General features: G+C 44.8%; 1 protein-coding gene and 1 long non-coding RNA gene across 6 annotated transcripts in view; one reads left to right on the top strand and one right to left on the bottom strand.

The window, feature by feature from the left end:
- LOC119968914 (POU domain, class 2, transcription factor 1-like) overlaps positions 1–13,185 on the bottom strand; it is a 249,117-nt gene extending 235,932 nt beyond the window's left edge. For all 5 annotated transcript variants that reach the window (XM_038801893.1, XM_038801894.1, XM_038801895.1 and 2 more), the window contains exon 1: positions 12,983–13,185. In XM_038801893.1, the coding sequence (XP_038657821.1) occupies positions 12,983–13,016 (34 nt within the window). In that variant the 5' untranslated portion in view covers positions 13,017–13,185. The remainder of the gene's footprint in view (positions 1–12,982) is intronic.
- A 220-nt stretch (positions 13,186–13,405) lies between these two features.
- Positions 13,406–25,817, top strand: part of LOC119968918 — a 45,305-nt gene continuing 32,893 nt past the window's right edge. Inside the window, exon 1 of the long non-coding RNA XR_005461266.1 lies at positions 13,406–13,517. This is a non-coding gene — a long non-coding RNA (uncharacterized LOC119968918). The remainder of the gene's footprint in view (positions 13,518–25,817) is intronic.

Raw genomic sequence — 25,817 nt, 5'->3', positions numbered from 1 at the left:
AAGTATTGTGTGCAGTATTGGTGTCCTTATCTGAGGAAATATGTTCTTGCTATGGAGGGGGTGCAGCGAAGGTTTACCAGAGTGAGAGGGGATCTCATGGAAACTTATAAAATTCCAGTAGGATTAGACAGTAGATTCAGAAAGAATGCTCCCGATGGTGGGGGAGTCCAGACCTAGGGATCATCGTTTGAACATATGGGGTAAACCTTTTAGGAATGAGGTGAGCAAAGGTTTCTTCACCAGAGTGGTGATTCTGTGGAATTTGCCACAGAAAGTGGTTGAGGGCAAAATTTGGTGTATTTTTAAGAAGGCACATGGGGGGGGGGGGGGGGGGGGGGGGGTCGAGTCGAAGGGGCGAATAGGCTCCGTCACTTCTATTTTTGTTTCTAAATTGTGACACCAGGATATTGGCAAACAAGGATCACATTGTGAACTTGCCAGGAATTTCCAATTTCTTTCACATCAGTGGGTTCAGCGACTGGAGCAGAAAGTATTGCAAGTAGACCAACATTGCATTTCAACACAGCATAAAAACAGGAAGAGATTGTCCCTCTTCCAGCACAAAAGCAGGAAAATATTGTCCTCTTTCTCCCCCCCCCCCCCCCCACCCCAGTTATTGACAGGCCATGATCACTGTAATTAATTACCATATTATGCCAGGCGCCCTGGTAGCTGAGTTGGACTTAATGGCGAGGTGGGTGAATCAGATAGGAGGCACCATGGAAGCTGCGACTGCAATTTATTCTTTGTCCCAGACTATATGTCTTTTCCCACCTGGAATCCTCCTTTGGTCGATATCAGAGAAAATCTCACCCATGACTCTTATTCTGCAAACTATGAAATCATATTTGACTCAAACATAAACTGTGTTTCTCTCTCCACAAATGCTGCCAGATCTGCCAAAATAATTTCAGATTTTCAGCATCTGCAGTATTTTGCTTTTCTATACCCATCTAATTGTTCACAACTGATCTATTAAACTTAAATGTTTTATTCATAAAATCATAAAACTGCTCACCTAATCACAACCAACAGAAATGCAAATCCAGAAATGACCTTCTGCTGCTCCAAATGACCTAATGGATGTGCTGTTTAAAGCAACATTTTATAATAAACCTTTCTGCGACAGATATTTTGGCACAGACTTTGTTAAATACAGAAAAAAGATTTTAGTGCAAAGTAACAAATGCAATTTCTACAAAGTATAAGAAATCTGGAACTCTGCCCTCAAAAGGTTATGGATGCAAGAGCAATTGGTGCTTTCAAGATTGAGATAGATTTTTTGTCAGACAAGGATATAGAGAAAAGGCAATTTTTTTCCAACAAAGTTGAAGAGCAAATCAATCATGTTCTGCATAAAAGTTAGGGATTGATGGCATAATCCTGTTCCTAATGTTCCCAACTGCCTATGTCAATTTGACACACTATAACGAAACCCATCAAGTAACGAGGCACTGTGGGTAGAGCTCAGGAACAGGAAGGGGCAGTCGCTATGATGGAGTGTACTATAGGCCTCCCAACAGTCCACGAGAAGTTGAGGAACAGACACGCAAGCAGATTCTGGATAAATGTAGAAATAATAGGATTGTTGTAGTGGGAGACTTTAATTTTTCTCATATTGACTGAAAGTCCCTTAGGGATAGAGGTCTGGATGGTGAGGAATTTGTTAAAGTGTGCCCAAGAAGGTTTTTTGGAACAATATGTGAAGATCCAACTAGAGAGGGAGCTATATTGTACCTAGTACTAGGGACAAGCCCAGCCAGGTCATCAACATTGTAGTGGGAGAACATGTGGCGAACAGTGGCTACAATTCCGTAAGCTTTCAGATACTCATGGAAAAGGACGAGTGTTGTCCTAGGTTTAAGGTGCTAAATTTGGGGAAGGCTAAGTACAACCAGATTAGGCAGGATTTGGAGGCTGTTGTTTGAGAGAGGCTGTTTGAAGGTAAATCCACATTTGGCATGTGGGAGTCTTTAAGGAGCAGTTGATGGGAGTCCAGAACAGGCATGTGCCGGTAAAAAGGAAGGACAAGAAAGGCAGGATTCAGGAATCATGGATGACCAGGGAAATTGAGAATATTGTCAAAAAGAAAAAAGATGCATACGCAAGGTACAGGCAACTAAAAACAGATAAAGCACTTGAGTAATACAAAGAAAGTAGAAAAGAGCTCAAGCAGGGAGTTAGTAGGGCAAAAAGGGGTCACAAAGTGTTCTTGGCAGACAGGATTAAGGAGAATCCCAAGGCATTTTATACATATATTAGAAAGAAGAGGTTAGCTAGAGAAAGAGTTGGCCTACTCAGGGACAAAGGAGGGAAATTATGTGGAGAACCAGAGGAAGGCCAGCGTGGATTACTCGGGCTCCCCACGGCGGTACTGGAAGGCGAGTCTGGGGGGACCGTTCTTGGGGGGGGGTTTAGTGGCCTGACCCGCAATCGGGGCCCACTGATCGGCGGGTGGGCTGGTTCCATGGGGGCCTATGTGCCAGGCCCCTGTAGGGCTACGCCATATTGCCAAGGGGCCAGCGCGGAGAAGGGAACCCCCGCGCATGCATCGCATCATGCCAGCCGTTCTGCGCATGCTGGCTGGAGCTGCAAGGACCACTCCGGCGCCAACCTAGCCCCCTAGGAAGGGGAGAATTCCTCACTTTTGGGGATCGTTGACAGCGGAGTGGTTGGCGCCGGATTTCACGTCGGCGTACGGACATAGTCCCATTATCAGAGACTCCCACCCAGGATCTATGCACATTTGGAAGTGTATGGTCTTATTAGCGACAGACAGCATGGTTTTGTACGAGGGAGAATTTTTTGAGGAGGTGAGAAAAATGATTGACGAGGAAAGGGCTATGGATGTTGTCGACATGGACTTTAAGAAAGCATTTGATAAGGTCCCTCATAGCAGGCTGGTGCAAAAGATTAGATCACATGGGGTCAGGAGTGAACTAGCTGGATGGATCCAGAACTGGCTTGGCCATAGAAGACAGAGGGTAGCAGAGGGTAGAGAGGTGGAGAGGCACAAAGGTTTAAGGGAGAAATTTCAAGTGGGGGAAATAGAGGTTGTAGATAAAAACAATGTCATCGATACATTTGTAAAGCTTTATTGTACACAGTAATTAAAGTTTCTACAACAGAAAAACCAGGGGAGAAAAATTCAGAAAGCACTTTTGAGTATTTGTGGGAATCTAGTGTGCACATTTGTTTCATGAAGACCCGCCTTCGCAACCTTGCCCATCACATGAGGTGTGGTGATACTCAGGTTCTATCACCAATCAGCTCTCCCCTCAAAAGAAGAAAGCAGCCTACAGTCATCTGGGACTATGGCGACTTCACCTTACCTTTATTAATATGAACATAAAATCAACATCCAGCCACATAAGGAGATGTACAATCAAGTGACCAAATGATTAGTCAAAGAGGTAGAGTTTAAGGTCTAACTTCAAGGAGAGAGATTGAGAGGTGGAGAGGTTCAAAGGAGAGTTTCCGAGCTTCAGGTAGCCAAAAGCATGGCCACCAGAAATCAAAGCTAGAGGAGTGCAAAGACACTGGAGGATTTTCAGGCTAGGAGATTTTTAGGCTAAAGAAGGGATCCAAAAACAAGGATTTTTTTCATTCAAGTGTTACTTAACCAGGAGCCAATGCACACCAGCAAGCACAGATCATGTATAAATAGGGCTCAGTGTGAGTAAGGCAATTAGTAGAAAAGTAAGGGATGAGCTCAAATTTATATCGAGTGGAAGATGGGGAACAGACCAGAGAATGAGCTGGAACATCTAGTTCTAGAGCTAACAAAAACAGATCTAGGCTGAGGCAGAATTGATGCTATTGAGGGAGAAATAGGCAATCATGGTAATGGAGCAGATGTGGTCAAAAGTTCAACTCTTCATCAAATACATTACGGTTACAAATGTTCTGGGGATAATGTTAAACATTAATTTCTAATGGCACAAATTTGGTATAAAACATGAAAAAATATGACAACAAGAAACAAAAACATCACACCAATTTCCCATTTTGACAGTACCCAAAGTTCCTAGGTATACAAAACTAGTGTTCAGACTATCAATAAATGAGCAGGTAAGAGCATTAATAGAAAAACAACAAAGAATGTTACATATAAAAGCAAATTAATGTCTTATGTTGGATTTGAATACTATCCTTTAATCATCCTATATATTTAAGAATTACATTTTGATTAAAATGACTGGTTATATATAATGAAAAATTGCCCAGTTAAAATTAAATGCATTGCAAACATGCCATTTTAGTAAATTATATGCAACTTCTTCAAAACTATAAATTAAGCATCCAGAAGTCAGCTTCTTTCAAGTGAGAATAAAAGATTTTCACAAACTCAGAGAATTGGAATCACAATGAAGCATTGCTTCAAAAGGAGCCTCTCAATTTGAAAAAAATTCAATGAAAAGAGAGGGCAAAACGGATAATTTCTCACTATCAGAAAGATGGACAAGCCTGACTTTAAAAGCATGGAGCTCTCCCTGATCATTGCACTGAAAATTGAGTCCAGACATCTGCATGCCAGTAACAAAATCACACAATGGCATCACCACAGCTGTGCATTTGCACTTCAGTGTTTAATATTTAGCAAAGAACTTGGACAGAGGAGGTCAGCAGCAGTAACAGATTTAAGATCACACTATGATACACCATTTGTTTTTATCATCCGAATATATTTTTATTCAATTTTGTTTACACTGTAAACAGTATGATGCTAAAACATGAAATGGGTGGCTAATTAAAATTTAGCTAACATTTGAAAATTTGGAAAAGAAATACACCAAATGGAATTGATGCAAGCATAACACCTGGAGGGGCCGATGAAGCAGAGCTTTTCAATGTCGGTGTTAATGGTTGGTAGCTGTCCCTAGTCTATCGTAGAAATTCTGCACAGGGGTAAAGCTTTACTCACTATCACCTTGGGAAAATATGCTGGAGACCTAAAGAGGCACTGAGAGAAATACAAGAAAGCGTGAAATAATCCAGGTTTTGAGGATTTTATGTAGGATTCTACTTCCTTATTCCAATTTTCTGCCATTTTCTGATGTTGAAAACAGAACCTCAAAAATATCCCAAGTACCAGGGATTTAATTATCATTAAAAAAAACATTTTAAGAGTCCTTAGTTACTGGTTTCACAGTTTAAGTACTTAAAAAAGGCAGGGAAATAATTTGCAATTTTCTTGTTGTGAACTGAAAAAGTCAGAGAAAACATTCAGAACTGGAAAGGAAGTGTGTAACTGCATATTTAGGTAAGAAAGAGCAATTAAAAATTGATTTGGGCAAATTTTTAATGTGGAAATTCTTAAGATATCTCCCTTTCATTCTTTAGTCAAGTGAGCATTGTCAAAAGATGGAATTAGATTGCCTCCTCCACCTGCTAGCAAATTCAATTGACAGGATTGTAATAAAATTCAGGTTTTCTTCCACCTTCTAGGCTCTGAAGAACAAATGAGAACTGTGATGATATATAAAAGTTTCAAACTAGGTTTTTTACACATCTAAGCCAAGCAAGGACTAAGTTTCTCTGCAATCTAATTATGTAAAATGTTGATGTATATTTGTCCTACCATGGAAAAACAAGTTTTTGTTGCAATTGTTAGACAAAGATATAGTCCAACAAAAAATAATCTTGAATGACATTCCTGATTAGATTGCTATCTCCAAATATCAGAGTCCCGACTATAGCAGGAGCTATTGAAGTTAATGTTTCACAAATAATCTACTTTACAGTTTAAACTTCAAATCATAGAATTTACAGTGCTGAAGGAGGACATTCCACCCATCGAGTCTGCACAGGAAAGAGCACCTTACCCAAGCCCACACCTCCACCCTATCCCCGTAACCCAACTTAACCTTTTTGGACACGAAGGGCAATTTAGCATGGCCAACCCACCTAACCCGCACATCTTCGGACTGTAGGTAGCACCCAGAGGAAACCGACGCAGACACGGGGAGAATGTGCAGACTCTGCACACAGAGTGACCCAAGCCGGGAATCAAACCTGAAGCAATTATGTTAATGACTGTGCTACCGTGCTACCCACTATATCAAATGTGGAAGCCCAACAGTATTTAATTTAAATATAGTATGTTTTAAAATATACTTTAACTTGAAAGGCTATATTTCCTTTGTTCTTAAAATTGATGCTATTTGTTGATATAAATAGTTCACTTATGAGAAGGAGGATTCGGTTAGCGTTAAGTTTACAAAAAAAAAGAACACAAATGAAAGGTGAAGAACCTGAAAGCAGGAGCAAAGAAAATTGAAAACATAAATCTGTATGCACCCAGTTATAATTTATTTTTGAGACCAACATGTTGGTGAGACTAACATGTTGAGAAGAATAAATGTTTTTAACATAGTATTTATCATGTGTATCAGCTGCTTTTACTTGCCTTCAAAAGCATCTTTAAAATTGCAAAAATAAAAGGGGGGGTTAACTTAAATGCTAATCCACAAGAGATACCCAAGGAGTAAAAACTGCAGAAAATGAAATCACGGGCAAGATCTGCCAGCCGCGTTGCACCCAAAGGCAGCACGGCATAGACGGTAGATACCAGTAGATCCCCCTTATGGGATCTTCCCGGTCACCACACCTCACAAGACCTAATGCAATCTCACAAGACGGCACAATCCAAATCCCACCATTGTGGGCTGGATCGCTATTTTACAAATTTGCATATTAGAGTGAGGCAGCTAGTCTCCCTCTAATATGCATTGGGATCTAACTTCTTTGCCTCGGGCAAGCGCTGTTCCGTACTGGTCTCCACAAACGAGGACCAGGCAGAATAGCACTTGTGGGAGTCTCCCAGGGAACCGGAGGGCCCAAGGGACTTGCCCTCTAGATACGGTGGCACCCTGGCACTGCTGGTGCCACATGGGCACAGCCAGTTTGGTACCCTGGCACTAAAAACCTGGCACCCTACCATGGAGCCTAGGTGCCACTGCCAGGCTGGCATTTTACCACACTGGGGAGGATCATGTGGGGGGGAAAAGAGTGACCGGGACGGAATTTTTAAAATGGCGAGTTCCTGCGAGCAGAGCTCCTCAGTGCTGGAAACAGGGCTAAGTGCGGCCTCATTGGGGAGTTCCCGCTGAGGCCCCTAATCGAACCAGTCCTGGTAGATAGCATGGTGTTTCTCAGCGCTGCGAGTACCAGAAATCACCCGACGAAGCACGCTCGTCCCAGGACTCTGTTTGGATTTGGTTAGATCACACCCCAAGTCCTAAATTCAAATCACGCAGTTGTCTGCCAAAAGTAAAATTTAAACCTGATGAATTGTATTGAACAATTAGATAATCAAGAAAATAGGTTCACTACAAGAGGACACCATTTCATTTCATCCATCTCAAATCTAGACAGAACACAAAAACCCACATTACCCTTGACCTCTCCCTTCAGTAATATATGCTTTATATATTTTATCAATACTTTTGTGCTCTTTCCAACTTTCTGCCAGTCCTCCCAAAATCAAAAATTCTACACATTCATCCTCCTTCATCGAAATGAAAGTTTATTTCTGGTGGTAGTGTTTCAATTCACTCATAAAGTCCGCATTACTATGATAATGTGCCCTTTTACACACATTATAGTCGGGAGTTATAGATAGCGATGGTTCCATCACATGCCTGCCACTGGCATGTGCAGGAAGTGTTCGCAGGGTGATAATCAACCTGTTTGGCCAGTTTATGAATGCATCTTTCCTGGCCATCAAGTTCTGAGATGGAACTCAAAACCAGAGCTTCTGGTTCAGAGGCAGGGAAGCTCCTCGCTGTTCCACAACACCTCCCTCTAAAGCTAACTAAACCACCTATTATTTGATTCCCAACATGGTAAAACTTGAATGTTCCTCCCCATTATTATACAAGTGTTAATCATAGAATTGCTATAGTGCAGGTGGGTGCCATTCAGCCCATCCAATCTGCACCAGCCCTTGGAAAGAGCCAAATTCAGCAATACCTAGATTGGTTATGGTACTGGATCAACTATCCAATGATTTAAATAATATTACTATGAAACTGAATGTTGAAACTATGGTAAAGTTATGTAATATACCCAATCATAAACTCCCAAATACACATCTTTTAAGAAAACAATCCTACTAATTATAAGTTTTGACCTATATGTGACTATAGTCCATACCACATGGTTGACTCAAATCCTTTAAAATGACCCAGCAAGTTACTCAGTGGATACAGAATGATAACCCACCACCCACTCTAAATAATGTTGTGAATGAAAACATGCAATAATTACAGCCTGCCAGCATAATCTACAAGCCAATTACGTTCTTTCTAATTTTTTTATTTATTGTATTCTACTACTGGTCTTTTCAATTTTGGTGCAGTCCTGTACTATTTCCTTTTGGTGTTCATTACAAAGTTCCATTAAAAAAGCAACAGCCACATGTTAGAATTAGAAAACTGTTCATCCTATTTGAATCATGTGTTCTCCCAACAGATCCTGAAACAACGCAATAGTGGTCATGGAAAAACAGTGGCAATGCTCTCAGAAGAATAAAATTGGAATTTAGAAAAAAAAAAGTTAGTTACCTGCAACTATTTTCTTCCAAAATGAAAATGTCACAACTTTAACAATATAGCTACGAAAAGAAAAGTTGGATGTGTTTAAATTTTACAAATCTGTGTTAATTTGTTGAGCTTACAAAAAAAAACTCATCAGCCTTGGAGATAACCTACAAACTTTAGCAGCAGAAGATTTTACTTTGGCAAATCTATTTCACTTTTTACATACTTTTGATAACCAAGTCACAGAACAAGGCACAACAGCACAGATTTTAAAAAATAAATCAGTTCATGTGTACTATAACCTGTGGAGTTAAAAGTGGTTCATATAAATATGCACAAACACCCTGATTTTTTTTTAGTAAACATTTTATTGAGGTATTTTTGGTATAGCAACAACAACCAAACAAACAAGATACATGAAACCATCAACAGAGTGCAAAAGCCATTTACCTCTCGTACAGGTTCCTCCCTTATTGACCCCCTACTCTAAACTACTCCCCCCCCCCGGGACTCAGCGCCACCCTTGTTTTTAATAGTAATATTTTAACACTGTGGACATGATGTCCATAATCCCATAAACTTTGGACATGTCCAAAACATGTGGACATGGTTCGCCGGTCCTCCCGCACATTTTGCGCACCTGTCCTCAACTCCAAAGAATCTGCTCATCTGGCCCACTTTCAGGGGAGCCCGGTGAACAACCTTAAATTGTATCAGGCTGAGCCTGGCACATATTGCGGATGTGTTGAGTCTACTCAACGCATCTGCCCATAGACCATCCTCTATCTCACCTCCCAGCTCCTCCTCCCAATTGCGCTTCAGCTCCTCAGTCTGCGACTCCTCCAACCCCATAAGATCCTATAAATGTCCGAGACTGTCCCTTCTCCTATCCACTCTCTGGTAAATACCCTGCCCTGAATACCCCTTAACGGTAGGAGCGGGAAGGTTGACACCTGTTTATGTAAGTCCCGCACCTGCAGATATCGGAATTTGTTTCCCCTCGCCAACCCAAACTTTTCCTCCAGCGCCCTCATACTCGGAAAGCTCCCCTCTATGAACATAACCCCCATCTTCTCAATTCCCGCTCTCCGCCATAACTGGAACCCCCCATCCATACTCCCCGGGGCAAACCAGTGACTATCACAGATTGGGACCCGGACCGATGCTCCCACTGCTCCCTCATGCCACCTCCACACTGGACTGGTGGAGTACCATGCCGGCGGGAACAGCAGAGGCGCAGTTACCAATGCCCCCAAACTGGTGCCCTAATATGAAGCCACCTCCATATGCACCCATGCCGACCCCTCCCCCACCACCCATTTCCTGATCATGGCTATATTAGCCGCCCAGTAATAGTTGCTAAAATTTGGCAGCACCAGCCCGCCCTCTCCCCGACTTCGCTCAAGCATTACCTTCCTTACTCACGGGGTCTTGCCCGCTCAGACGAAGCCCGTGATCACTCTGTTGACTCACTTAAAAAAGGACCATTGAATAAAGATGGGGAGACACAAATACAAATAGGAATCTTGGGAGGACCATCATCTTCACCGTTTGCACCCTCCCAGCCAGAGACAACGGAAGCGCGTCCCATCTCTGAAAATCGTCCTTCATTTGGTCCACCAGCCAGGCCAGATTCAATTTATGCAGCCGGTCCCATTCCCGTGCCACTTGGACGCCTAGTTACCTAAAGCTTCCCTGTACTAACCTCAACGGCAGCAATGCTAACCACTGTGCCACCATGCTGCCCTGCTTCCCTCTACTAACCTAAACAGCAGCTCTCCCAGTCACCTCTCCTGTCCCACAAACATCTCACTCTTTCCCATATTAAGCTTATACCCCGAAAACCAGCCAAATTCCCCTAGAGTGCTCATGATTTCTTCCATCCCCTTTATTGGGTCCGAAATGTACAGAAGCAGGTCATCCGCATAGAGCAAAAGCCTGTGCTCCACCCCGCCCCGGACCAGTTCTCTCCAGTCCCTTGAGGCTCTCAGAGCAATTGCCAACGGTTCTGTAGCACAAACAAGTGGGGAGAGGGGACATCCCTGTCTTGTCCCCCGGTGCAGTCTAAAATAGTCCGATGTTGTCCTATTCGTCCGTACGCTTGCGACAGGAGCCGATATAGTAACCTGACCCAGTCAATAAAGCCCCGCCCAAGTCAGAACCGTCCCAGTATCTCCCACAGATAATCCCATTCTACCCGATCAAAGGCCTTTTCTGCATCCATTGCAGTCACTACCTACACCTCCTCATCTTCAGGGGCATCATGATCGCATTTAACAGCTTTCTTACATTGGCCACCAATTTACCAATTAGCCTGCCCTTAACAAACTCCGTCTGGTCCTCCCCAGTAACATGCGGAACACAATCGTCAATCCTGGAGGACAAGATTTTGGCCAGCAACTTGCCATCTACATTCAACAGGGAGATCGGCCTGTAGGACCACACAGCTCCGGGTTCTTGTCCCTCTTAAGAATCAGCGAAATTGTTGCCTACGACATAGTCAGGGGCAACACCCCTCTTTCCCTTGCCTCATTGAACATCTCCATCAACACCAACATCTCCATCAACACCGGCCCCAATATCCCAGAGAATGTTTTATAGAACTCCATCCAGACCCGGGGCCTTACCCACCTGCATGGCCTTCAAGCCCTCCACTATCTCTTCCAGCCCGATTGGGGCCCCAAGTCCTTCTACCCCCTCCCCGTCCACCTTTGGGAAATTCAGCCCCTCCAAGAAGTGCCTCATCCCCTCCGGCCACGTATGGGGGTTCCGACTTGTACAGCCTGCTGGAAAAGTCCCTGAAAGCCTTATTCACCCCTGCTGAATCCCCATCCTTTACTTTCCCTATCTCCCTAGCTGTCTCCCTCTTCCTAAGCTGCTGTGCAAACATTCCGCTGGCGTTCTCTCCATGTTCATAGATCATCCCCCTCGCCTTTCTCAGCTGCTACACCGCCCTCCCCGTGGTCAGCAAGCTAAACTCCACCTGTAACCTCTGCCGTTCTCTTAAAAGCCCTGCCTCTAGGCTGGGTCTCCGCATATCTCCTATCAATCTGTATTTACCAGTCGGTCCGTCTCTGTATTGTCCATCTTCTCCCTATGGGCCCGGATCGAGATCAGCTCCCCCCTGACCACTGCCTTCAGTGCTTCCCACACCACCGCTGCTGAAATTTCTCCCGTGTCATTGACCTGCAGGTAGCTCTGAATACATTTCCTCAGCCGCTAGCACACCCCTTCATCACAAACACCCTGATTAATACTAACTTTATTGTAATGTAAATATTTGGGTTTCATATTTTAAAATCCCTAAAAACACTGCTTAAAACATTTGTCAATGTATTTTTATGATGGTGTTTCAAGACAAAAAATATATTGTACACATATATGGCGTGCCGTTGGTCATTTTCCTTGCAATCAGAACTGAAGTGCACAATAAACATTAACACCAGCAAAGCGTTTCAAGCAAATACTTTTACTAAATAAACAAAGCGCCAATAAACAACCACCTAGCGTATTCGGTAGGATCGTGTATTTGTTTATATATTTAAATATCCAGGATTATATCAAAATAGAAATCGTGAATACACGTTTACAATTCGTTTGGCAATCTGTTTCAGCAAATGCGGGAGTTACGCCATGTAATCTGAATGCCAAGAACGATTATCAAAAAGTAAAGCGAAACAAATCAGTCAAGGCCTAGATTGCTCATTAAAACCTCGGGGCAGATTTTAATAAGCATTCCTGCTTGCATTCTCCGTCATCTGAGCTCACCACAGCCCAGGACTAGGGAAAGTAATGATGATCATCCGGCTCAATAATAAAAAAAATTACACACCAAACGCGCACGTCGTTATTAAATCTATTCACCTAAACATGAGGGGCGTTCCTACGATTTAAAAACAAACCCTCTTCAGCCTATATTACACATTCAGATTTTGATCCCGCTCAAACAAGATACGGATTTTTAATATGCTCCCTTTCTTCAGCCGTTCCGCCGGTCCGCATTTTGGCCGCCTCAACAAAACCTTCCGAAAGATTTTCTACTATTTTATCCCCTTGAATATCACCGGAGGTTAATATCGGATCCCAAATTAGCATAGAGCGCTTTTGCATCAATAAAAAGACAGTAGAAAATGTAAAACGCCGCGGCTTACTTTGCATAATTTTTTTAAAGTCAAAATTGTCCTCCCCTCTCTCTGCCTTTCGCTTTCCCTTTATTTGTTTTATTTTTTCCCCTCCCCTTCCTTTTTCTTTAAATTCTTATTTTAAAAAAATTTCCTCGGCGGAATGCGCTTCGTCGAAACGGCCGATGCGGCTGTGTTTGTACCAGAAAGAAATGCATTAAAGTTTTCTTTTTTGCTGGCCCCGCAATCAAATACAGTAATAAGGCAAAATAAATTATGCTAAATGGAAATATGAATATGTAAAATTAGAGCCATTACCTGGCTTTTCATCTTTGGACGCTCCATCCGCCATTTTGAATATCAATTCACTTTACCCGGAATCCCCCGCGATTCGATCAAAATATCACCAACAATCCGCAAACTATTTACAACCCACAGACAAACAATCCCCATTCACATCCGCACCTTTAAAAAAAAAACATCACATTAACTCGCATTGAAAACTATTTATTTATTTCCGATTTTCTTTTAAAGGCGCGCCTTTGTCGTCGCCGACGCTTCGGCCCCCTTCGGCGGAAACGAACGGAAATTAACGACCTGATTTTTAAACGGTCCATCTGCTCCGCAGCTAAACCACAACGGGCGGGGTTTGATTTGTGTTTGTGTGCGGGGCGGGCTGTCCATATCCCCGAGGCCCTGCGCGGGTGAAAAGCCGTCCATTTGTTTATTTTCTTTTTCGTTTTGGAAAACGGGTCTCTTCCGGAAATTGCCGAATGGATTCCTTCCCCCTCCTCCTCTCCCTCCTCGAGCTGCTGCCCATGGATGCTCACTAAGTACATTCATTCATCCTCTGGTATTGTATTCCGCTGTTTATTAAAATAGTCGGTAATCGTTGTCGTCCTTGGCGCGCGTATGCAGACGGAAAGGGACGGAAATTCACGAATAGAAAGCGACTTTCTGTACAGGGGGCAGAAGTACCCTTGGGACCTGAGGCTTCAGGAGACCTTTGGGGTTCGCAGTGTGTGTGTGTGTTTAAGGGTTTCATTGTGAGAGCAACGATCCAATCTTTCTTTTGTGACGGTTAATAACTGTCAAGGAGAGAAAAAAAGTCACACTTCTGGTGAACTTAAACACTGGGAAAGCAGAGGTTCCCAACATCTTCATATTATGGATAATAGAAGATGGCAAACTGGGCATTTGGGACTTGGTCGTTCAAACGAAATCAGGGTCGAGAATTGTTCTGCCATTGAACTATTCTGCCACTCTGCTAGCTCAATCTGGCAATTCCATGGTGCTGTTGGTGACTGCCAGTTTGACAGTTTATGTAAATGAAGCTGTAGTGAGATATAGTGAGATTAAAATCTTTCACTATGGGATATTCTAATTAATACATCCATTTACCTTGACAATGTTTCCAGAGTATTAAATTAAGTGCACATCATCCTTGTGCCTTTTTCAGATATACCCTTGTCCACACGACCTTATATTCTTCGGCAACTTTGAAACGTTGGTTCTTTCTGCATGGTAAAACCTGGTTGCAAACAAAACACTTAAATTGTTCTATTATTCTTAAAATAATTGGGAGCTCATTGTTCTGAGAATGTGCCCCATTTTGGTCAGCTGCCCAGCAACAAGGGCCACATGGAGAACTGTAAGAAATACAATCAATAATACTCCAGCATTGTCTAGAGTCCAGAAGTAGCGATCTTTGGAATGTCGGAAGACACGAGAGTCCAAGGGGCGACAGAGACCAATGTCTTGGCATTTGCCTCCCTGGTAGCCCGGAGACGGATATTGTTGAAAAGGAGGGACTCGGGCGGGGGGGCGGGGGGGGGGGGGGGGGCGCGAAACTGGGGATGTGGGTGAGTGACCTGGCAGAGTTTCTCAGATTAGAAAAAAATAAAGTTCGCCTTGAGGGTTCTGCGGAGGGGTTTGTCCGCAGGTGGCAGCAGTTTATCGAGGTGGGGAGGGGGAGGGGGGGTTTAAATAGGGAGGCAGGGGAGTTGGGAAGTGGGGGGTAGGATGGTGGTAGTATTTTGTTGAGTTTGTTAATTACAGCCCTGGTGATTTGTTTTGATTTGTGATTATGTTTGTTGTGTGAATATATAAATGCCTCAATAAAATATTTTTTTTAAATGATACTCCAGCATTTTGAGTCCAAAAGTGTGATTATTTTGAATTTCTGGGAAGCAGAAGACACAACAGCAGTGCTGATCGAAGTGACTAATTCATAATCTTTGTGACTCTGACCATGGTAGACAATCTCTTCTGTTTCTTCTTGACCGCTTGAGAATCTGCATGTAACATTGGTAGCACTTTCACGTTTAAGAACGTTGTGCATTAAGTCTCACTCCAGAGATTTTCACACAACCTAGATTGACATCTAAATGCAGTACTGTAGAATTCCTACACTGGCAGAGCCTGAGATGTTAAAGAAATTTAAGGAGGCACGGTAGCACAGTGGTTAGCAGTGTTCTTTCACAGCTCCAGGTTTAATTCCCGGCTTGGGTCACTGTGCGGAGTCTGCACATTCTCCCTGTGTCTGCGTGGGTTTCCTCCGGTTTGCATAAAAGGGGCATATAGGGCAGCACGTTAGCACAAGTGGATAGCACTGTGGCTTCACAGCGCAGGGTCCCAGGTTCAATTCCCTGCTGGGTCACTGTCTGTGCGAAGTCTGCACATTCTCCCCGTGTCTGCATGGGTTCCCTCTGATGCTCCAGTTTCCTCCCACAGGATGGGCAGGTTAGGTGAATTGGCCATGCTAAATTGCCCTTAGTGTCCAAAAAAAAGGTGGGTTATGGGGATGGGGTGCAAGTGGGGTTAAGTAGGGTGTTCTTTCCAAGGGCTGGTGCAGACCCGATGGGCTGAATGGCCTCCTTCTGCACTGTAAATTCAATGATTCTATGAAACCGTACCAGCCTCCCCGGACAGGCGCCGGAATGTGGCGACTAGGGGCTTTTCACAGTAACTTCATTGAAGCCTACTCGTGACAATAAGCGATTTTCATTTAATTTTCATTTCATTTCGTTTCATTTTTTTCAATAAATACGTGCATTTATATAAAGCCTTTCATGATCACCAGACACCCCAAAGCATTTTACAATCAGTTAAGTAATTTTTTTGAAGTGCTTTCAATGTTGTGTTGTCAGTCAATTTATTCACAGTAAGCTCCCACAAATAGCATTGTGACAATGACCAAATAATCTGTTTTTCTGATGTTGACGATGGATAAATATTAGCCAGGACATTGGGGCTAATTCCCTGTTCTTTGAAAAATAGTACTGTTGGGTCTTTTACATGCACCTGGGGCAGCCAGAGTCTTAGTTTAATCTCTCATCACAAAGACAGCATCTTCAATGGAACAGGACATCCTAAGTGCCACACTGGAGAGTCAGTTTTTTTTGATTTTGTGTTCAGCACCTGGAGTGGGATTTGTAACCACAACCTTCTGCCGAAGAGGCAAGAGTTCTACTAAAGAGCCTCAAGAATACCTTCATTGAGCCAAACCAATGTGTGTCTTCTCAGTTGTATGTAAAAAATCCATGATACTATTATAGGAGGAGCAGGGGAATTCTGATGTCTTGGTCAATATTTATATCTCAACCGATATCATTAAAATAAATAATCTAGTCACTGTCTCAATACTGTAGTGTAAAAATTAGCTGCTGCATTTCCCTACATTGCTAAGTGAGAACCAGTGGATGTAGTATATTTGAATTTTCAAAACATTCCATAAGGTGTCATACAGCTTGTGCTCAGGAGAAAGGTTCATGAGATTAGAGATAATTTATTAGCACGGATAGAGGTTTGTTTAAAAGGACAGAAAGAAATAATAAACAGGACATTTTCAGTTCGACAGGCTGTTACTCATGGAGTGACTTAAGGGTCAGGCAGGGACTTCAGCTGTTTACAATCTATAGCAATGAATTGGATAAAGGGACTGAATGTAACATATCCAAGCTTGCTGACAATTCAAAGTGTCGTGGGAAAGTTACCAGCAAAGAGGATGCAAAGTAATATCAATTGGTTAACCAAGGGGGAAAACGTGACAGATTAAGCATAATTTGGGAAAATGTTGTTACTTTGGAAGGAAGAGCAGGGCAATTAGGGATGGGCAACAAATGCTGGCCTTGCCAGTAGTACTCGCATCTCATGAAATAAAACAATAAAAAAACTGATTTTCTTTGAATGGCGAAAAACTATTAAATGCTGGCGTTTAGAGGGTTTTGAGAGTCCTTGTACAAGAAATACAGAAAATTAACATGCAGGTTAACTTGGGACCTGTTTAGCATACTGGGCTAAATAGCTGGCTTGTAATGCCGAACAAGGCAGCAGCGCGGGTTCAATTCCCGTACCAACCTCCCCGAACAGGCGCCGGAATGTGGCAACTAGGGGCTTTTCACAGTAACTTCATTGAAACCTACTTGTGACAATAAGTGATTAATATAATAATAGGTATAGCATGAAATTAGGAAGGCAGATGATAGACCTTTAGTGCAAGGGGACTGGAGTACAAAAGTAAGGAAGTGTTTCTGCAATTGTATAGACTTTGGTTAGAATCCATCTGGAGTACTGCATATGGTTTTGATCTCTGTAACTAAGGAATGATATTCTTAGAGGGTATGTAATGAAGATACATAAGGATCATTCCAGAATTAAGAGACATTTCCTATGATGAGAGAGGGTGAATAGAATGACCCTTCACTCTTTGGGGGTTAGAAGGATGTACGGTGAAATTAAAAATTGAAACATGGAGAATTCTGAGAGGCCTTGACAAAATAGAAATTACAAGGTATTTCTCCAGACTGGAAAATTTAGAGCCAGACAGTGTAGTCTCAGGATAATGGGATCGCCATTTGAGATTAGGAGAAATACTTCGCTCAGAGAATTTTTGACTTCTCTCTCCCAGAGGACAGTGTATGATCAGGTGTTGAGTATATTCAAGTCTAAGATCAATAAACTTTTGGACTCCCAAGGAAAACAAGGGAAACGGAAATTGGGGAGAAAATAGAGTTGAGGATCAGCCATGATCTCAGTAAATGCCAGAGTAGTCCCGAGCCTACTCCAGGTCCTGTTTGTTATGTTCTTAAAACAGTGACTATGGACGTGATTTAACTAAATGGGAACAAAGTCCCAATGCAAGTGCATTTAGCCACCTGTTTCCTGACGCTCGCAGTGCCGAGAAACACAACGCTATCAAACAGCCGCTGGTTAGATAGGGGGCCTCAGCGGAAAACGCGCAGCTGAGGCCACACATAGCCCCATTTCCTGCATTGAGGAGCTCCACTCACCGGAACTCAGTGTAGCGAGAGATCGGGATGCCATTTTTAAATAGCGTCCCGATCTATTCGACCCCTGAACACCGCCCCCCCCCCCCCCCCAGACCCAACTCACTATGAGGGGCTCCCCGCTCAACACCCGTGCTAGGCACCTCCAGCCTCATTGCCACCATGTGAAAATGCCAACCTGGCACCTTGGCAGTGCCACCTGGGTGCCTTAGCAGTGCCAGTCTGGCACCAGGTGGCACTTTCAAGGTCCCATGTGGCATCAGCACTGCCAGGGTACCACCCTGCCCAAGAGTTATGCACCTGAGGGTCCCCGACCCCTGGGAGACCCACACGAGTGCTGATCGGTCTGGTCCCCGTTTGTGGGGACCAGTACTGAACGGCGCTCGCCTGAGATCTCCGAAGCGAAGAGATAGATCCCAGGAGTGAGGTCTCCCGGCTTTTATCTGCTACTTTGCGCCATGGTGCGCTATTATCCGGGTGCAGCGTGGCCATTTGTTCGCACCCTATATTTCAAAAGTAAATCATTTGCTGAAAAGAACTTTGGAACATGATTTTTCTTCTTCTGCCGCCTTTAACACAGTCAACTACACTATGTTGCTAAAATAATAATAATCTTTTTTATGGGCCAGAGTTTAGAGAACATCAAAGTATACCTGATCACCTGATCCACAACTTTTAATAGATTTTGGTAAATGGGGAGCACAAGGGCCCACTTTACAGGTGTGATGGAACAGAGATCTAAAGTATTTTTACAACAAAACAATGTTTATTCTATAAATCCAGTTAACATTTTATAAACCCCCAATAAACATCTTACCAACTACCAACACTGATAACCCCCCTAAAAAGATAGTAACCCTTAGTAACTTTCCTAACAATATCCAAAAGCCAAAACACTTTTCAACAAAGACAGTAGGTTTGAATTCTCGACAGAGAACAGTTATCACTTTTAAATTATCAAGTGATCTAAACACCTTCTTTAACATACAGTGAGAGACTAGTATACATCTGCTTGGTTTGAATGCAGCTCTCCAACTGAAAGCGAAACTAAAACACAGCCAAAAAGAGCTTCCAGCTCAAAACGAAAGTAAAAAGCAGAATCACATTCCAGCTCCACCCACATAATGATATCACTGCAGCCATTTGATAACACACACTTTTCTTAAAGAGACTCTCACATGACACTTTATTATTGTTGCAAGTAGGCTTACATTAACACTGCAATGAAGTTACTGTGAAAATATCCTTGTCGCCACACTCCAGCACCTGTTCAGGTACACTGAGGGAGAATTCAGAATGTCCAATTCACCTAACAGCGGGTCTTTCGGGACTTGTGGGAGGAAACCGGAGCGCCCGGAGGAAACCCACGCAGATACGGGGAGAACGCACAAACTCCGCGTAGACAATGACTCAAGCCAGTGATGTACCGTCAATTACCACGAGACGAGAATGGTGAAACAATCGAGGCTTTATTGCACAAGATGTTGTGCCCCCTGCAGCTGGAACCGGAATGGGAGCAGTGCAGAGAGCATACACTTTTATACGTCGCCTGCTGGGAGGAGCCAGCAGGCTGGGATTTACTGTGGTACCTGTAATACAGTGGCAATACTGTAATACATGCAATGTGTTACCAGTGGTGTTTACCACATTCACCCCCTGTTTAAAAATAAGTCCGGCGGGTGTGAAGAAAACATTATAGATTGAGTCCGTCGGGGGGCTCTGACCCTCCGCTGCGATCGCCTCAGTCCTGGTGGTGGTGTGTGCGCCGATGTCCAATTCACCTAACAGCGGGTCTTTCGGGACTTGTGGGAGGAAACCGGAGCGCCCGGAGGAAACCCACGCAGATACGGGGAGAACGCACAAACTCCGCGTAGACAATGACCTTCGCCTCCGGGAGCATGTTGTCCTCTTCTTCGTCACCCCTTAGTGGATCCAGTGACGGGACGGGGTGGGGGCTGCGGTGAGGTTCTCTGGTGGGAGGGTGGGTGGTGTAGGGGTGAACGAGGCAATCGGGGGGGGGAGAGCTGTATCAGGTCGGGGGATGTGGGTGGGGACCCAGCGGGTGCCAGATCCAGGAGGGAGTCTGTGTCCTGTCGCCCGTCGGGGTGTGCAACATAGGTGTACTGTGGGTTTGCATGGAGGAGGTGGACCTTTTCAACCAAGGGATCCGATTTATGGCTCTGCACATGCTTCCGGAGGAGGGCGGGTCCAGGAACTGTCAGCCATGTTGGGAGAGAGACCCCGAAGGTGGACTTCCTAGGGAAGGCAAACACATGTTTGTGAGGGGTCTCATTAGTAGCGGTGCACAGGAGCGACTGGATGGAGTGGAGCGCATCGGGGAGGACCTCCCGCCAGTGGAAAACCGGTAGATTTCTAGACCGAAGGGCCAGCAGGACGGCCTTCCAGACCATCCCGTTCTTCCTCCCCACCTGCCCGTTTCCTCGGCGGTTGTAGCTGGTCGTCCTGTTCGAGGTGATGCCCTTGCTGAGCAGGAACTGACGCAGCTCATCACACATGAAGGAGGATCCACCATCGCTATAAATGTAGGTGGGGAAACCGAACAGGGTGAAGATGCTGTGCAGGGCCTTGATGACCGTGGCAGAAGTCATGTCGGGGCATGGGATGGTGAAGGGGAACTGGGAGTACTCGTCAATTACTTTGAGGAAGTACACGTTGCGGTCGGTGGAGGGGAGGGACCCTTTGAGGTCCATGCTGTGGGTCTCAATGGGGCGTTGAGGAGAGTGAATCTCCTGCCGGCCAGGTAATGCCGCCAATGTTGCACAGCTTCCACAATGGCTTGGGCCTCCTTTTCAACTGAGGAGTGCCGAATTACGGAGGCATGGAGGGTGCGGGAAAAGAATGCCACGGGCCTCCCTGCCTGGTTGAGGGTGGCGGCAGGGCTATGTCTGATGCATCGCTCTCCACCTGAAAGGGGAGGGTCTCGTCGACCGCATGCATCGTGGCCTTGGCGATGTCGGCCTTGATACGGTTGAAGACCTGGCGGGCCTCAGCCGTCAGGGAAAAAACTGTGGACTTGATGAGTGGGCTGGCCTTGTCCACATAATTAGAGACCCACTGGCCGTAATATGAGAAAAACCCCAGGCATTGTTTCAGGGCCTTGGGGCAGTGGGGAAGAGGGAGTTCCAGGAGGGGGTTCAGCAGGTTCCCAGCAGCCTGGGATTTACTGCGGTGCCTGTAATACAGTGGCAGTACCGTAATACATGCAATGTGTTACCAGTGGTGTTTACCACAGCCAGGAACCAAACCAATGTCCCTGGCGCTGTGAAGCAATTGTGCTAACCACTGTGCTACCGTGCCGCCCACAAATGCCTCTGCCGTGTTGTGCAACTGGATAAGACTGCCCTGCTTGGTTCCAGTCTTATCCATCTGATTGTACAATAAGCATCTTACTACACCAGATTAAATTCCAACAGGTTTTTTTCGAATCACTAGCTTTCGGAGCTTCACTCACCTGATGAAGGAACTGCTCTCTGAAAGCTAATGATTCGAAACAAACCTGTTGGTCTTTAACCTGGTGTTGTAAGACTTCTTACCGTACCCACCCCAGTCCAACGGCAGCATCTCCACATCATGGCTTCTGATTGTAGTCAGAGCATATCCTGCAATGGATTCTCTTCCCACATTACCCGTAACGTTCACCTCCATTCCCGGTCTGCTCTTCTTCATAATCTACATGATGGTCTTGGTGACATCTTCTGAAGACATGGACCTGACTTCACTGAGTCAAACTTGAGAGTCCTTTTAAAAATGGCACGTGGGACGCGGATTCAGAAGTTCCTACTCCAGTTCTAGCAGATCCTATTTTTGCAGGCAGGGGAAGGAACCAGATTTTAAATTGCACTGGTGGGAAATCAGAGCTCAGGAGGGCCATCAGACTTGACTGCTGAGTACAAACAGGCTCAATTTTCATTGCTCCAAAAGCCTAAACCTACAGACACCTAAACACCTGTGAATGACAAATTTAAGGTCTGTTTAATTGTACGTATCTGGTGATTAAAATTCCTAGTCCATTTAAGGTTGAAAAAAATCACTACATTTCACAAAGAGTGAAAAAAAACACCTGCCGTTTGGGGTGCATTAGTTGATATCTGTAGCTTCGAAAAAAAACACTAGCCATCTGTTTTTACAATTTCAATAGACACCATTATTTAAGATTTCCCCAAGGTTGTTCTACAGCTGAAGGCTTAGCTGAGTTTCAAAAGGGAGAGATCACATTTTGATTGACAATTTTAAGAATGTATTAAAGGATTATCTGACTTTGTGGCAAGTGAAATAGATGTTTGTTTTTACAACAGATTGACGACTTGGGGAAATTAAAAAGTTTTTCAATGCATTTTATGAATAAGAACTTTTTTCAGAATGAAGTGTGTTTGAGTGAGTGCTGTATTAGATGGTGCATAGTTTAATTTTCTTTTCATCTCGAAGTCAAAGACATGGGCGATCAGCGCGGGGGTGGAGAATGGGTGTTGACCCGGTCCCCGGAGAATCGCCGTGAATCGTGCGTGTGCAGTCTACGTGCCGTGGGTAAGGGGCAATTCACAGAGCCCCCCCCCGTGATTCACCAAAGAAAACTGGCCGAGTTCCCAACGGCGTGGTTCTAACCACATTTTGCCTGTTGGGAACGGTCGCCAGCAGCTGCCGGCTCAGTCCGCGGCCACCCTGGTAGGGGGCGGGGAGATCCTTCACCGGGGGGGGGGGGGCTCAGGGACAGCCAGGCTAGCGATCAGGGGCCACCAATCTGTAGGCATGCGCGATGTCGGTGGTGCCTGTATTGTCAGGGCTGCTCCACGTTGTGAGTCCGCCATGTCGCGCGGGACAGCTGCTGAAGGCCGCCGACGTGCGCATGCGCAGACTCCCATTCGGATGTGCAGGGCCCCATATCGTCATGCAGAGCGCGTGGAGTTCTCCGGGGCCCTGTTAGCCCCCTTCAGGTAGGAGAATCACTCTGGACTGAAAGTCCACTGTCATAGTCAATATTTTCCCCACTTCTGGACTGTGATAGAAAGATTCAAACAACGTTCGTTAGGTAAGCAAAACAAAACTTTATTTACGAACTACAACTGCTAGCAGTATGGCTGAGATTTGAAGTCGGAAGGCAGTCAAGTACAAACTGCTGGTTCCCTTCCAAGTCTGCAATATCACAAAAGAATAAGACGATTTTTATACATTATAGGATCAAGATAACATGAATACAGCTTGGTCAGGAATTTGATCAAAAGTAAAACATAAGTAATAATCATTAAACTGGCATTACCTTGCTGACCTTTGGAGGACTCGGGGTCTCATATCATTATCTTGTCTTTTGGTAAATGTTTAAGAAATGGAGCAAACTTGTTTATGGTACCGAAAGAGACATGTTTTTAGCTTATCGCATGTATTTAGACTGCTCTGGTCTTATGACGAACGAGCTTTATCCGAGTTTAGAGTCAGCCAGTTCTCGGGTCAAGTTGGCTTTGGCTGCTTGTATTTGTGCCTTAGGCTATGCAAAGTCAGTTTAAATTTAATTGTACCAAGAAAACTTGACTAGTTTTCCCATCATGCCATTATTTGCTTCACACAATACCACACACAGTGAAACGTCCGCGTTTTGACGCTGGAGTGGGGACATAGCCCCATTATTGAGAATCCCGCCCATGGTTTCCGAGGTCTTCTCACAGTGGATACAGGGTGAGTGGTTATGGGGACCATGAAGGGGGCACAGGGAATACAGTGAGTCATGGAGTGGTACTGGAGAGCAATGGAGAGAGGGGGCATGTGGGGTGGATGGTTTGGCGGGGGGGGGGGGGGGGTTCGCTGACTTTCATCCTTAAAACTGATAAACAGAGGCGGACATTCTAGTCTGCCAACAGCGGCATCTGTCCAACTCCATTGCTGCCTTGAGCCTGCCTCCAGTGGTGGCCCATCATAACCACCAGAGCAAAAATATGATAACATTGCCGTCTCCAAATGCAACTATTTATTTGCTCTCATGGCTGGTCCCCCATTCTCTACAATCACTAAATTTCAGCTCAGCCAAAAACCTGCTGCCTACAACCTATCATACTTAAGTTCCACTCATTTTAAAAATTCATTCAAGGGATGTGAGCTTCACTGACTAGGCCAGCATTCATTGCCCATCCATAATTGCCCTTGAGAGGTGGTGGTGATCTGCATTCTTAAACCGCTGCAGTCCATGTGAGTACCTGCTGTGCATTTTGTAGATGGTGCACACTTCTGCTATTGTGCATAAGTGGTGGAGGGAGTGAATATTTGTGAAAGAGATGCCAATCAAATGGGCTGCTTTGTCCTGGATGTCAAGCTTCATGCATATTGTTGAAGCTGCATTCATCCAGGCAAGTGGACAGTATTCCATCATACTCCTGACTTGTGCCTTGTAGATTGTGAACAGACTTTGGGGAGTCAGGAAGTGAGTTATTTGCCACAAGATTCCGAGCATCCAACTTGCTCTGGTAGCTACAGTATTTATATAGCTAGCCCAGGTTCTGGTCAATGTTAAGCCCCAGGATGTTGATAATGGGGAACTTAGTGATGGTAATGCCATTGAATGTTAGTAGGCGATGGTTAGATTCTCTCTTTTTGGAGATGGCAATTGCCTGGCACTTGTGTCGCACAAATATTACTTGCTACCTGCCACCCAAAGTTCAGATACTGCCCAGGTCTTGCTGTATTTGGACACAGACTGCTTCAGTATCTGAGGAGTCGCAAATGGTGTTGAACATTGTGCAGTCATCAGCGAACATCTCCACTTTTGACCTTATGATAGAAGGAAGGTCATGGATGAAGCATTGAGGGCAGCACGGTAGCATTGCGGATAGCACAATTGCTTCACAGCTCCAGGGTCCAAGGTTCGATTCTGGCTTGGGTCACTATCTGTGCGGAGTCTGCACATCCTCCCTGTGTGTGCGTGGGTTTCCTCCGGGTGCTCCGGTTTCCTCCCACAGTCCAAGGATGTGCAGGTTAGGTGGATTGGCCATGATAAATTGCCCTTAGTGGCCAAAATTGCCCTTAGTGTTGGGTGGGGTTACTGGGTTATGGGGATAGGGTGGAGGTGTTGACCTTGGGTAGGCTGCTCTTTCCAAGAGCCGGTGCAGATTCGATTGGCCGAATGGCCTCCTTCTGCACTGTAAATTCTGTGATCTGAAGATGGTTGGACCTAGGATACCACCCTGAGGAATCTTGCAGTGATGTGCTGGAGCTGAGATAACTGAGTTCCAACCACCACACCTATCTTCCTTTGTGCCAGGTATGACTCCAACCAGCTGAGAGTTTCCCCCCCTGATTCCCATTGACTCCAGTTGTACTAGGATGCCACACTCTGGTCAAATGGCAGCTTGGTATCAAAGCCAGTCACACTCACCTCACCTCTGGAGTTCAGCTTTTTTGTCCATGTTGAAGCAAGACTGTAATGAGGACAGAAGATAAGTGGCCATGGTGGAACCCAGATTGAGCGTCAGTGAGCAGGTTCATGGTAAGCAAGTGCCACTTAATTGCACTGTTGATGACTCCTTCCATCACTTTACTGATAATTGAGAGTAGACTTATGTGGCGGTAATTGGCTGGGTTGCATTAGTCCTGCTTTATGTGTACAGGCCACACACCTGGACAATTTTCCACATTGTCAGTGCAGTAGCTGTATTGGAGCAGCTTGGCTAGAGGTTCGGAAAGTTCTGGAACACATGTCTTCAGTATTATTGCTGGAATATTGTCAGGGCGCATAGCCTTTGCAATGTCCAGTGCCTCCAGCCGTTTCTTGATGTCACATGGGGTGAATCGACTTCGCTGAAGACTGACATCTGTGATGTCGGGGACCTCTGGAGGAGGCCAAAATGGATCATCAACTCGGC

The sequence above is a fragment of the Scyliorhinus canicula genome, chromosome 7 (genome assembly GCF_902713615.1).
Source record: "Scyliorhinus canicula chromosome 7, sScyCan1.1, whole genome shotgun sequence".
Taxonomy (NCBI): Eukaryota; Metazoa; Chordata; class Chondrichthyes; order Carcharhiniformes; family Scyliorhinidae; genus Scyliorhinus; species Scyliorhinus canicula.
The sequence above is the reverse complement of the archived record's forward strand: the minus strand, read 5'-3'. Positions and strand labels throughout refer to the sequence as shown.